This window comes from Ictidomys tridecemlineatus, chromosome 9 (genome assembly GCF_052094955.1).
Source record: "Ictidomys tridecemlineatus isolate mIctTri1 chromosome 9, mIctTri1.hap1, whole genome shotgun sequence".
Lineage (NCBI taxonomy): Eukaryota > Metazoa > Chordata > Mammalia > Rodentia > Sciuridae > Ictidomys > Ictidomys tridecemlineatus.
Window position 1 is genome coordinate 36,411,953 of NC_135485.1, and position 14,951 is coordinate 36,426,903.

General features: G+C 37.6%; 1 protein-coding gene across 1 annotated transcript in view; it reads left to right on the plus strand.

Annotated features, from left to right (window-relative positions):
- Positions 1-14,951, plus strand: part of Atp10d (ATPase phospholipid transporting 10D (putative)) — a 103,104-nt gene that overhangs the window by 73,877 nt on the left and 14,276 nt on the right. The window contains exons 14-18 of the mRNA XM_005319973.5: positions 1,610-1,736; positions 3,336-3,520; positions 8,959-9,268; positions 11,671-11,747; positions 12,946-13,071. Coding sequence (XP_005320030.2) covers positions 1,610-1,736; positions 3,336-3,520; positions 8,959-9,268; positions 11,671-11,747; positions 12,946-13,071 — 825 coding nt within the window. The remainder of the gene's footprint in view (positions 1-1,609; positions 1,737-3,335; positions 3,521-8,958; positions 9,269-11,670; positions 11,748-12,945; positions 13,072-14,951) is intronic.

Below are 14,951 nucleotides of genomic sequence, written 5' to 3' on the forward strand. Positions count from 1 at the left end.
CTCTTTCCCTAGTTTAGCTATCATTTGCTGAAAACTTGGATATATCAAACCCCATTCCAGTCCTGGAGAAAGTTCTCAGACCACTTATTCTCTTTACGTAGTCTCTTCATTCTCCATACATTAGCTGGTTGGATTTTGTTCCCAAAGTATTTTGCAGGAGGCACCTAAAAGTTATATTCTCTGAGTTCTCACATGTTTCAATGTATCTTCAAGTACCTTTGTGTGTAAATAGTTCTCTGGGAACAAAATTCCCTGTGTCCTACATTTTTTCTCCTAGGATTTCGTAAATATTGTCCCCTTTGTCTGATAGCATTAAATGTGCTTGGAAAAGAACGAAGCCAGAGACCAGTCTTAATTTTTCCCTTATTAGGTTCTTGGTGGTTTTTATTTTATTTTTCTTCTGTGCTCATAAGCCTTTATCTGTAAGGCCAAGTAAATTTATAAAATTTTATCTCAGTATTGATTTTTCTTAATTGGGAATAATCTTGGAGCACAATGTATTCTTGCTAAATATAAATTTAAGTAATAAGAAGACAGAGTTCCAAGAAATTATTTGAAGGAGGTTTTTACCAGAATCTTTCATTCCTTACTCAAATTCTAGTTCTTGGGAGCTCTGTTAGAAAAAGTAGGATCATTTTAGACTCAAGTCAGTCAACCAACTGCATAACAAATCAAAAGCCTATCTTACATACAGCTGTAGGAAGAATGAAGAGTTCAAGGTCAAACTAATCCTTGCTTCATCAGTTGAACAGTCCTTCATATGGTAAAAATGTAGCCCGATAGGTGTCAGATTCTTCCAAATCAAGTTACTTTAAAAAAATGTATATTTTTTTAGTTGTTGATAGACCTTTATTTTTATTTATTTATATGTGGTGCTGAGAATCGAATCCAGTGCCTCACACATGCCAGGCAAGTGTGTTACTACTGAACTCCAGCCCCAGCCCCCCAAGTCAAATTACTTTGTGGGCAAAAGAGCAGCTAGAGAACTGTCTCACCCCGCTCCCGCCCCCACTCTACCCTGCTCTGTAAGAACTGAAAAGTGGATTTATCCCTGATGACAACTCCAAGAATTCCACTTAATCTTTGTCAGGATTAAGACTTTCTTGCTACACTCAAATGGCCCCTCTTTTTTTTTTTTCTTTACCATTGTAAACGATTAACTGCAGAAATGAGCCAATTAGCCATCATTATGTTAAGTGAAATAAGCCAGACTCAGAAATTCAAGGGTCCTAAGTTTTTTTCTCATACGTGGAAGCTAGAGAGAAAAAAAGGAGACACAAAAAAGAATGGGAAGATCTTATGTAAATAGAAGGTAGACCAGCAGAGCAGAGGAAGAGGACCAGAGAGAGGGGGAGGAGGGGAGAAAAAAAAGGGATCCACTTGGGTAATGAAATTGCCCAAATTATGTTACAAATATGTCGCAGCATATTATTGATATGATAATCATGCACCAATATCAAGGTGGGGACCCAGTGTGACTGTACCCAGTGGTTGGGGGGGGGCACCTAGAACAAGCTGATGGTTTGATACTTTGCCAGAGCTGAGACCTGATGGGATTCTACAAGATCATAGGGCCTGACGCCTTGCCCACTTTTTCTTCCTCTCCCAGGTCATGAGTGACACTGAATATGCAGAGTGGCTGAGAAATCATTTTTTAGCTGAAACCAGTATTGACAACAGGGAAGAATTACTAATTGAATCTGCTATGAGGCTGGAGAACAAACTAACATTACTTGGTAGGTAGACCATGCTGTGTTGCCTGCGGAGGATTTTGAAAAACATGGATTGTCTCTCAAAACATTATTCACCAGTGCCTTTTTTTTTTTCCCACTTTAATCTAATAAATGTATGTGGCTCTGCTTCTCTTGGACAGTCGAATATATACTTAGCTTCCAAGTCATTCCATTCTATTTTCCACTACAACAGTCTAGACCTTGTGTTTGATTAGGGTGGTTATTCTTAAGAAGGTCATTTAAACTACAACACCTAACAGAAAAAGCCAAACAAATACCCTGGCTCAAGAAAAGATGGGGAAAGTTTTTTGCCTGGCATCGGTTAAGGTGCTTAATATGTGTTGTCTTTTTAAATTCTCACCTGAATTTCTATCTTATTTAGAAAAAAATGGGGCATAGAGCAAGCAGTTCAATGATTTGTTCAAGGTCACATGTTGTTTACTGACAGTTACTAACTAACCAAACATGAAACTCAGGTCTGCCTGGCTTCGGGTCTATGTTCTTTATTCTGTGCCTATACCTGTAACAGATCTAATAAAATCTATTTCTCGTCTCTAACTTCCTGATTTCAACCAAAATTGCACAAAAGACAATACTTCTTCTGTCAGGTTGAGCTGTATCTTGGAATAAGCTGAAGAGCTTTAAGTAGTGCTGATGCCTGCTCCTATCCCCAGGGATTCCGACTGCATTGGTCTGGTGTGTGACCTGGGCACTGGAACTTCTAATATCTTCCTAGCTGATTCTAAGGGACAGTCAGGTTTGAGAACCACTCCCTTAGAGTGTGGAGATCCACTGTCTAATGAAATCACTAACACAGTAATAAAAGACCAGCTTCTGAGTTCCATTCCTTTGTTTAGGAGTAAACAACAATTTCCATATCTATCAAAAAGAATAATGATACCAATTCCTAAGTAATTTCTCTATGACACTGTAAGTAGCATAGGTCCATATTTCCTCATCTGCAATTCCAAAATAAAAAATGCTCTGAGGGTTTCATGCCAAAACTCATTTGACAGCCAAATCAGGCTTGGACTATTTATAGTATTTATTATCCTAATTAGCATGAAAACTTGTAAGTTTTCCTGTAGAAATATTAATATGCTTGATTACCAGATATCATAAAGTAAGGTGTATGTCTATATTACCTTTATAAAATCTAAAAGCTTCTGAAATCCAAAACACAAATGGCCCCAATTATTTCAGAAAAGGAAATCTTGGACTTACATAATGAAACTGCATTGCAAATAGACATTACATTTTATTGGAAAAAGCGTTTTTAAAAGCCTGTCTTTATAATTTGCAGAACAAAGTTATGTAAATAATTAAATCAAACCCTTAAATGTATGGATAAGAAAGCTAGCCAAAAGGAGAACAAAACATTGGTCTGGTGTTTGATAAACTCATCAATCCCCTAAGCTTCCCTCCCCAAAATACTCCTTTGTATATGACTTTCATCTGGGTTTTCACACCCCATTTGGATCTCTGGACAGTCTGAATAGTTAGGGATTGACTTAGTTAATGGTAGATAGGATTCCATTATAGACAAGTTAAGCTTCTTCTGGCCTTGGTTTCTTATAAGCCTTGTCCTTTGACTATTTTTAGGTGCTACTGGCATTGAAGACCGCCTGCAAGAGGGAGTCCCTGAGGCCATAGAGGCCCTTCATAAAGCTGGCATCAAGATCTGGATGCTGACAGGGGACAAGCAGGAGACAGCTATCAACATAGCTTATGCATGCAAACTGCTGGAGCCAGATGACAAGCTCTTTATCCTTAATACCCAAAGCAAAGTATGTATGATGAGATTAAACTAATCCTATTCTTTTCAAAACCAGTGGAGCATTTGGAATTTGATGTACATTAGGAGAATGAAATGCTGATAACTTTTAAACTTCTTGATATTTATTCTATCCAGAGACCTAACTTGTATTTGGGGAGGATGTTATTGTTTTTTCTAAAAGATTGGTGGAAAATCATAATGATTCAGAGGAATCATTGCTGGATCAAGGCATTAGGAATATCCTATTTATTTTGATTTTATTTTTTCCCGCTCCCTACTGAATTGCCAGGGATTCAATAAGACATCCAAAAATAAAAAAATAATACATCAAGTCCTTGGATAGGAATCTATTTCCCTTGTAAGTGGAGGGGAAGTGATGATTTCTGTTAGAATCAGGTAAATAAATATTTTAGGATCATTCTAAAAATAGATGCTCAGTGTAACCATGCCCTCTAGTGGTAGTTCTTAGGTAGTGCTCCTCAGAATATTACCAATGAACTGTTGAAGGGGAAAAGTTGTTTTTGAAGTAATTTAACAGATTTAGACCCAGTCTTTTCTTTGTTTCTTTATTCCTTTCTTTCTTTCTTTATTTTTTGGTCCCCAGTTTTGTTCAGAAGAATCGTCGTATAGTATCTTCCAATATCTGTGGCTATTATTTATTTGGCTTGGGAAATCCTCTCCCCACACCCTTTCTAATTGAGGCTTAGCCATTAGCAACATTCCATGACAGCAGCCTCTTCCCTGACATTGTCCAGAGCTTCCCTTGGAATCACATCTGAATCCTACGTCACAGGATGCCACAAATGGTCAGCCATGTTTGTATGGTAGGCCTCCATTAGTCCTTGGCTGGATCATACATTTTGAGGAGAGAGAATTCTCCTTGTTCAACACCGAGTGGAATCTCTGCAGGCAGTGGACCCATAACCACAACCACCAGCCAGGGCCCTGTACTGTCAGGAGGCTGAGTCTAAGAAAGTGCTAGTCATTTTAGTAATTAAAGATGGATGTGGCCTAAGTGGCTGGTGAGACTGGGGGTCAAATGCCTGCCTGCACTGACCAGGTATCTTTGGGAGTGACTTACAGTCCCAAGCTGCTTTTTCCTCACATATAAGATGAGACAATGCCTATGTCATAGGGTTGTTATGGGCGTTAAATAAGAAAATATAGATTGCCAAGAGGTTTAGTGAATGTGAGAGAAATCAATGATTGCTGTTTGATCTTGAAGTAGAAATTTTTTAAACATGAAGAAATTTATTTTATCTTGATTTTAAGTCCAATAGATAGACATTATTAAACATTCAAATAATATAGAAAACTATAAGAAGAAGTTAAAACAGTAGGATTCTCACTCAGAGAAAACTTCTGTTGACACTGGGAACATCCTTCCAGATAGTTCCTGAGTCTGCAGACATGAAACTGCACATGGTGTCACATGCCTGATGGGCCTGGGGTTTCTTGTGGACATTTGTCAGGGAAAGAGTTTGCTATGTCTATGACAATAGACTTGTGGAACCATGTCATGGGAGGCAAGGTATAACATGGCTTAGCTAGCTCTATAAGATCACCCTTCTCAACCAAGGATGAATTGTGCCCCAGGGGATACTTGGCAGTGTATGGAGACATTTGGGTCATCACAACTGGGGGAAGGAGGTTGAGGGCAGAGGCCAAAGGTATTACTAAATATCTTACAATGGACAGAATAGCCACCCCCCAACCAAGAATTATGTAGCCCAAATGCCAGTAGTGCCAAGATTGAAAATGCTGTCTTAAGCAGTATCATTTTTTTGGAAGTGATATATATAACCAAGAGAATCAGTCAGCTAGTGTACACTGGCATGGTTATGCCTGTGAAACTTCTAAAATACTTCTGTGCTGGTTTTCTTTCTTTTCCTTTTATTTATTTATTATTATTTTTGGTACTTTTACAGATTCTTAAAAAATAATTGAACTTATTTTTAAACAGATACCTAAAGACATAAAAACTGTATATAGTAATGGAGTGTTTCATGTGTACATTATGTACATGTTACATAATATGTACATATTATATATATACATAATGTGAATATTAAATATTACCTAATATATACATAAAACATGTATATTTTTGGTAATGTTTAAATAAGGCTAAATATATCTATACAAATATTTATCATTTGTGGTGAAAATATTCAAAATCTTATAACTTTTTGAGATGCATATTATAAGATTGTTATCTAGTGACTTAGTTTTATGAACTGTGAAAAAGTAGGACTATAAAATTGACTTATTTATAAATATATAACTTTTACCAGAAGGCTTTTAGACTACCAATTTAAGAAATATTCAGTGACTATCTACTGTAGCTAGAATTATTTGCTACTGAAAGCTATTCCACATGTGTGGATTTTCCAGATACCTAAACAGAACACAATGAACATGATTTATATTTTTATGAGCAGAGGCACAGTCACTAGTATTTAATTTCCTTCCCTTTTCCCTACCCCCACCCCGCAGGCATCCTAATAGTTAAAAAAGATTTGAGGGTTATGCAACCTAATTTATCATTTAGTGAAAGAATTACTTCTGTCACATTCCATGTGCCCACCTGCCACTCAATGAATGGATGTCTGAAGTTATTTCTGTGGCTAAGTTTTACAAATTCCCATCAACTTTGCTCCTCAGTTTGCAAAAGCATAGTCTCTCAAAAACCTTACTTAGTTTCCATTCTTATAAAAGTTTTTTTTTCTTTATTTGTTCTCGTATAATTATGTCCTGGATTATTTTCTGCATTAGGATCTATAAAGAACTTTCAAGAGTCGTTGTTTAATTTTCTAAGCTTTAAGTTTGTAATTTCATTTCAGTTTTTTTACCCTAATAATAGTAACTTTTTATCTTTGTAATGTTTATTAAAAACTATAAACATATTTACCTACATGATCTCATTTGACAATTATAACAAATGGACAAAACAGATGAATTGTCTCACTTTATATAAAGCCAGAGACTTCAAAAATTGTGATTTCTCTGAGTACCCCCAACTGATTGCTCATCAAGCACGGACTATATGTTAAATTTCCAGATTCCCATTTCAGTATGCTTTCCTATTCTTTTATAGATTACACATTATATGTACAGAATTAGTTCTCATTATTAGTGGAAGTATGTTTTATAGAGTTATGATAAACTCTGAATTAGGGGAAACTGACTTGTTTCTGGAGGGAATATAAAGTTAGCTTCCTGTAGGCCTCTGGTCATGACATTTAGTTAGCTGATGAATACACAACTTTGTTTTGTGTATATTTCTGTTTAGTGACAGGCTATTTCATATATTGTATTAATTTATTAACATTAGATGCTTGGACAGCAGCACTAGACTTCACGCCTGGACAAAGCTTAGCTGATACACATAATTTCTCAATAAAGCACATCACAGCCTTTGCATGCTAAGGAGTGGGACAGCACTATAGTACTGATTGAGAGCCATTTAAATAGCAAAATCAGCAACAAAAAGAACAATTTAAAAGAAAAAAACAACAACAACATGTCATGAGAAGCATCAACTTGTTCAGCTTCATCTGGGGATGTACACATCACATGATTCAAACGCCACTCTGTGCAGGTCAACATGTGACTACAAAGCACTGAAAGTATTAAATGTGGGATTACAGATAAATTTGAACTAGGAGATTCAAATTTATCACAAATGTGAATCCATAAATAATGAAGGTTATATGTGTGTTTCTGTATTATTTTTATCATAAAAATAGTTAATTTGTAAAAACATACACCCAAATAAAAGAGGGTAAAACATCCATAATCAGTTTATAACCATATTTAGATAAATATTCACCTAGATTCTATTCTGTGTGCTACAAGCATATAATTTACAGTCTATACTTTTATAATATTGTGTCTGTTTTTTTCAGTTATAAACATCATATCTGATTCTTTATTGTATACTTTTTCTTAATAGCTTTGGAAGTACATGGAATCAAATTTGTTTTAAGATAAAGGTTGCAAGGGAGCTCCATTTCATAGTTGAATCTTGTCTTAGTGCATTTAGTGTTCTTATAACAGAATACCCAAGGCTGGTACTTTATAAAGAAAAAGAAGGTTTATTTAGCTCACGGTTCTGGAAGTCCAAGAGCATAGTACCATCTGCAGCTTCTGGTAAAAACTTCATGCCAGATAGTGTCTCACAGTAGGAGTGCATATGAAAACAGTGAGTATGGAAAAGTTCACCTGGCATAAAAGAAAAACAAACGTGTAAGGATGGGCCAGGCTGGCTCTTATAACAACCTGTTCTTGAGAGAACTAATCTGTTTCTACTAGACCTAAGCCATTCAGAAAGACCAGCATTAATCTCCTCACAAGGATAGTGATGACCAGATCACCTCCCACTGGGCCTCACCTCTCGGAGGTCCAATCACCATTCAGTATCATTACATGGGGGAATTAAGACTCGGTGTGAGTTTTGGTGGTGACAAACTATATTCAAAACAGCAAATCCCTTCTTTATAATTTATGTAGTTATTAAACCTTTGCTGCGTCATCCCTATATATTCAGATATATTTCTTTCTTCTTCCTCTTATTTTGTTCTAAATTGAGAAATGTTTGGTAGAACATTTAAAATCAGAGAAAATAAGCACTAAATGAAGGGCTTTTTCATTAATAAACTATTTCGGGATTAATGTATACATTTAAATATATCACTGGATTTGGGCTCTGTCCTTTGTGGTCATTTAACACAGTAATTTCCAGGTAAGTTTATTGTTAGTCTTCTTGGCTTCGGAAGAACTTCTTCACTAGTGTAGAATGTAAGCTCCACGAGGGTGGGAACTATTGTGGGTTCATTGATGCATCCCCAGAGCCTAGAATGTTTTCTAATGTGCAGTTGCTCAATAAATACCAAGCGAGTGAATGAATGTGTTGAATCAAAAACAAAAAATAACTTTCTATTTCATGTATAACTGATAAGAACTAATTTTTAAAAAAAAAGAAAAGAAAAATGATTACGTTTTAAATGTCTGCTGCATTGTACCTTATACTAGGAGTTTTTCATGTGTTATTCACTGAGTTATCAAAACAGTATTAAGATAGATGTAACACTTGCATTTTTCAAATGAGAAAGTAGAGGCTCAGAGAGGCTTGCCTAAGATCAAGCAGCTAATAAGTGGCAGAATGAGACCAAAGGACTCTGTGGTTAACTGAGAAATTAAATTATTAACCACATTCATAATTTAGCATTTTATATAGACACTGCAACTGTAGAATTTGGGGTGAGATGCTCCCCCATATCCTTTAACTCACCCCCACATAAACACAGAGTTCTGTGGAAGAGCTGTGAAGTCTCTGAAAATACTGAGGTTGCCTTGATTCTGCAATTGCCAAAGAATGACAATGGAAAATGTAGCTGGCTCTCCAACAGAGCCCCCAGGTTAACTATCTGTGTCTCTTGGTTCAAGGATGCCTGTGAGATGCTGATTGGCACAATTTTGAAAGAACTTCAGAAGAAACATTCAGTCCTTCCAGAGCAAGCATCTTTGAGGGAGGACTTCCGTCAGACTCTTGTCCCTCAGGACCCAGGGCCACGGGCTGGACTCGTTATCACTGGGAAGACCCTCGAGTTTGCCCTGCAAGAGAGTCTGCAGAGACAGTTCCTGGAGCTGACTGCTTGGTGCCAAGCTGTGGTCTGCTGCAGAGCCACACCGCTGCAGAAAAGTGAGGTGGTGAAATTGGTACGCAACCATCTCCGGGTGATGACCCTGGCCATCGGTGAGTGGGACAGATGGAGCTCAGCGCGTTCCTCTTTCACGCACATCAGCAGCTGATCTTCCTGCCTGTCCATTGTTCTGTATGCCTGCCCTTCTGTCTGTCCTTTTTCTTCCACACTTTCTCTCCCCTTCCTCTCCATATCCCTTCATCCTCCCCCATCTCCTCTATCTGTCCCTTCATCTCTTATTTGACCACCTGCTCTGAACCAGATGTTAGGCATGTGACACAGAAAACAATATAATAGTCAGGACTCCTTGGGATCCATGGCAGACCCCCAACTCAACAGTTAAGCAGAGTGGAACGTTGTCTCCTAGAACTGAAAAATCCAGTTCTACTTTCAGGAAAGTTAACTTCAGGTTCATGAACAACTCATTGATTTAAACATCCAACAAATATCTATTGAATATCTTTTTTGTTCCAAGTTTTTTTCCCAGACAGTGGAGAAATAACAGTATATAAAATTGACCAAATTCCTTTTCTTAAGGAGCCTCCGTCTAGTAGGAAGATGTAACAGAATAAACGAACAAAAGACACAAATGTGGAAGCTATGAGATAGGGACAAATGCTACTGGGGGGAACAAAGACGGGGAATGTGGACCATTAGAGAAGGTGAAAGGAGTTAAAATTTCAGAGAAGGTCTCACTGCTAAGTCTGTCTGTGAGCAGACGTGAGGGAATGATAAGGGAGCTGCAGAAGATCCGGGGGAGAACATTCCTGGCAGAGAGGATGGCAAAAGTAAAAGCCATGAGGTGGACCATGTTTTCTGTGTCCAAGGCCAGAGCAGATTAGCCTAGGGAGGAGATTTCTAAAGGTTACCAAAGGGTCGAGAAGTTTCTTAAAGGGCAGGTGGCCAGATCTCAAGGGTCAAAATGGCCATTACAAAATTTTGGCTCTACTCTGAAGAGATGAAAAGCAAGTAGAATATTTCAAGCAAAGATGGGACCTGATCTACCTTATATTTAAAGAATCTTGTTGCCTGCTATTGTTGGGTTACAAAGGGAAGGAAAATGGGAGGGTATGAAATAATTCAGGGAAGAGCGATGGCATGGGCCTAAATGGGAGCAAACCAACAAGGTTTAAGGAAAAAGCTGGTGACGTTACATGAGGTTGTGTTACATGAGGGAAAGAGTTGCCAAAGGGAATACCAAGTCTCAGTCTAAGAGTAGAAAGAATAGAGCCACCATTTACTGAGATGGAGTTGGAGGGAATTAGGAGTTGGGTCTTAACACTTGTGAGGTTTGAAAAGTCCATTAGGTGTGTGAGCAAATATGTGAAGTATGCAGCTAGAATAAAGGTCTGGAATTGAGCAGTGAGGAATTGAATAGAGATATAAATTGGTGAATCTGAAGTCTGGTAAATATCAGAAAAGTTTGGTATTTATTGTAAGACCACCAAAGACTGAGTATAAATGGAGAGAAGTGGTATGAGGTGAAGTTCTAAGACACTTAAGTATTTAGATGAGAAAGGGTGAAATTCTGTTGGTTATCTTGTTGAACAAACATATAAATAAATGAATTATTCAAGGTATCCCTGAAGCTAGAATCTCTGGACTTTATGATTATATTAATTAGGTTGAGTCATATGCCCATGATAGAACAATCACTAAGGCCAGGTAATAAAATATGTTGATTTCCAAATCTGGGCCAGTTTCCCACCCATAAATATGAGTGTTTGGATTCACTCTAACAAATCACATGAATGCAGAGTTCCCAAAGAATATCAGGGTGCTATTACCAGAAAACAGATGAATGATTAGCAAGCTGATATTTAGGAACAATATCAATTCATTACCAGCAGGAGTGTAATACCTCTTTCTAGGAAGCTCCCCATGTTGGAGGAGACCAAAAAAATCTACATTTAACCATAATGTCATGTGATAGCTATGATAGAGATGTACAGGGTGGTACTAAAGCCTAAGGAAGGGGCATCTTATCTAAAAGGAATAGGAGAAGTTTTTCCCAGAGAAAATCATGTCTAATCTGAGATTAAGAACAAGTGGAATTCATCAAGAGGATGTGGTGATGATGAAGACAATATTAGAGAGAGAGAGAGAGAGAGAGAGAGAGAGAGAGAGAGAGAGAGAGAGAGAGGTTACCTGTGTAGAAGGAGCAGATAAAACTGGAGAATTGAAAGCAGTATGAGTGGCATGGAAATAAAGGATGTTTAGTTGAGGTAGGTGTATGCCATAACAGAAGGACCTTAAGACACTATTGAGTTTCAAATTCTTCCTGATGGCATTGGGACGTTACATTTAATCTCTGCTTAATTAGCTTCCAAATAACTTGGGGAAATGGAATAAACCTTGAAAGCTATTGTTTTTCGCATGCATAGCCTCTACTGAATTGCAAAGTATGCATCTTTATTCCTCATGTGTTTCTCACCTTTTCTCCTGTCTCATGAAGGTGATGGTGCCAATGATGTTAGCATGATACAAGTGGCAGACATCGGGGTTGGGGTCTCAGGTCAAGAAGGCATGCAAGTGAGTAGATGTTGTGCATCCAAAGACCATGTCCTTGACCTGCCTATCTGAGGGCAACTTTCTCCGTGGTAAAATGAGGCTATGTGGTTAGCTAAGAGTTGGAAACTGGACATGTATCGATTCATTCATGGATTATTTACAAAATGAATGTTACAATATTTTCCTGGGGAATTTTAGTTGTATGGGTCATTAGTCTGTTTTAAAAATAGAGAATATTTAAATCATGGGATTTTATTTTTTAGCCCTACAATAGCTATGTAAGTTCTGACACTGAGGAAAACCATACGAATTTGAATAAATATATAAAGATCTTTAGGATGAGTAAGGAAGGGAAGGGAAAGGGGAGGATGTGAGAGGGTTAGCAAGAGGGAGATGGGAGTATCCTATTTGCCTATGTGTGTGTGTGTGTGTGTGTGTGTATGTGTGTGTGTGTGTTCCTTCGTATTTTAGGCACAAACTTCAGATAAAAGCGTGTAATCTGAAAGACTCTATTTAATGTATGGATCAAGGGCTGTCAGTAGAAAGTGGAATATTAGAGCAAGGTTTCCCAAGAATTATATATGACAACATCTCCATGAAAGATGAGAGCTTTGGATTCTTCTTTGCTTGATCCATTATACAAAGGTATAAGAAGTCCTGACTGTAAGAGTTTTTAATATTTTCTTCACTCAAGAGAAGCAAAAACATGGGCTGGGGTTGTGACTCAGCGATAGAGAGCTTGCTTAGCACGTGCGAGGCCCTGGATCCGATCCTCAGCACCACATAAAAATAAACAAATAAAGATATTGTGTCCAACTACAAATAAAAAATAAATATTTAAGGAGAGAGAGAGAGAGAGAGAGAGAGAGAGAGAGAGAGAGAGAGAAGCAAAATCATATTGTAATGCAGAAGACAAAGTTCTTGCTAAGGGACCTGATTTCTATTGCATACTAGGAACCAAAGTCTTATTTCATGTGACCATTTCAGAAAGTGTAGTATTAGCTTTGTATATGGTTTGGTTTTGTTATTGCTGCTGTGTGTGTGTGTGTGTGTGTGTGTGTGTGTGTGTGTGTGTGTGTTTGTGTTCTCTTTTTATTTACTTGCAGTGTAGATTTGATTAGTTGGAGTGTAATGGGGGTCAGGCAGTCCGTGCCAGGCTGTGGCTGTTGTAACAGGTTCTGTTGCTCAGGGTGGCTTTCTCTCCCCATTGCGTCTGCAGGCTGTGATGGCCAGTGACTTCGCCATTTCTCGGTTCAGACATCTGAGCAAGCTCCTTCTTGTCCATGGACACTGGTGTTACACACGACTTTCCAACATGATCCTCTATTTTTTCTACAAAAATGTGGTATGTAAGAATTTGTCCCCTCCCCATCCCCCTGTTTTGATCTTGGTTGTATCAAGGACAATTGTCCTAGGCTAAGCTCACACTATTGGTGTTTGGGGAACACGCAGAAGCAGTCCTGCTGTCTTACCAGAAATAATCTGGGAGCATGTGTGTCTGAACTGCTGACAGCAAATTGCAATGCCTGTCCCTGGTACTCCCTATGCATTTGAATTCAATTAAGTCCTGTCTGGTTCATTTAAAATCCAATTTTTGGCCTTCTATAAAAAGATTCTGACAAACAGAATTATGAAACATTCAATGCTGACAGTATAAAATGAAAAGGTTTGCTTCCATTTTACTGGAGATAAAAAAATATCTGCTGTCCTCAATCAATGTCTCCTGTGGTGTACTAGAGACAGATACGGATGAAATCCCATATCATGTCCAGCCTGGAGGCAACACTCACAGCCTTGGGAATTTTCTATCCACCTTATGTAGTCTATTTGGGCTTGGTAGTTACTTAATAGTAATGGACCTTTCTGTTGATTATGTAACTCCCAAAAGGGCAGAATTTGACTGGAAGTTCTAACTTCTGTTCTTCAGCATCTCATTTATATTTCCTTTCCTTCTCATAAAATCAGGTTGACTTCACATTGATTCACTTAGATATCTTGTTAGTGGGTTGATTATATAAATACATCATGATTTTTTAGGCCAATTCCATCTTTAAAGTCCACATATAGCATGTAAGTAGTAGACTAGTTTATATCACTCTATTGAAATATCATCTTTAGAGAAAAATAATAGGTCATTTTTAAGATATCCCAATATGTAAATGGATAATTTAGATTTCTCTCTCTCTCTCTCTCTCTCTCTCTCTCTCTCTCTCTCTCTCTCTCTGTATGTGTGTATGTGTGTGTGAGAGAGAGAGAGGAGAAAGCAAGGGCAGGAACATTTTTTTTTCATATGGGCACAATGAACTTTTTAGGAAGTTCTTTACTAAGTCACATTAGCACATTTAGTCAAAGTTTAATTATACCCAGACACTTTATAAAAATATTTGAACATATAAAGTCTCTGCTTCAGTTTATGATTCTGAGAAAAGTTATAACTTTTAAAATTTTGACTGAAATGTTCCATGATTTTTAGAAAGGAGTCCCTCTCCCAAGTATTTATTTTTTTGAATACTTTGCTTATTTCTATCTTTTTCCTATTGTGATGCAAACCACTCCTACCTTCCTGCTTTTAATCTGAGATTAAACCCAAGGGTTAATAAGCAGAAATAACAGGAAAAGAAACTACATGTTTTTGGAGATGGAGAGCACTTTAGTTAGCGGAGTGTACCACCAGGGAATTAGGACCTGCCATTTCGGCTTTATAATCCTTAGATACTCATTTATACTGATATCCTGTAGACTTGATCTCTATTTCTTACTTACCTAGCTAATCAGTGGATATTTTATAAGCTATGGAGAAATGAACCAAGAGTAGAAGCCATTAAAATAGCTTATCTTTTTGAGATTGTATTTCTTGGGTGTCAGGCTTTTGAGATATTGATGAAGACTATGGATCCATATCCCAGGGTAATGTGTCAAGCCACGTGTATCTACTATGTTTATCTTTTCGGGATCCAAGCATAGTACATGTCCATACGCTACAATGAAAGTCTAATCTAAGAATTGTGGCCCTCGATATAAGGTGTTCTCGTGTATTCGTGATGCCAATGTCATCTTAACATTTGTAAGACACTTCACAAGGCCTGAATACTTTCTAACTTGATCTTGATGTTAAGTCCTGGGTTAGGGTTAGGGTTAGGGTTAGGGTTACACAAGAGGAAACCAAAATTTAGAAAGATTGGGAAAATGACCTAAAGCTAATCAATAGGCAGTATCGTTAAGCCT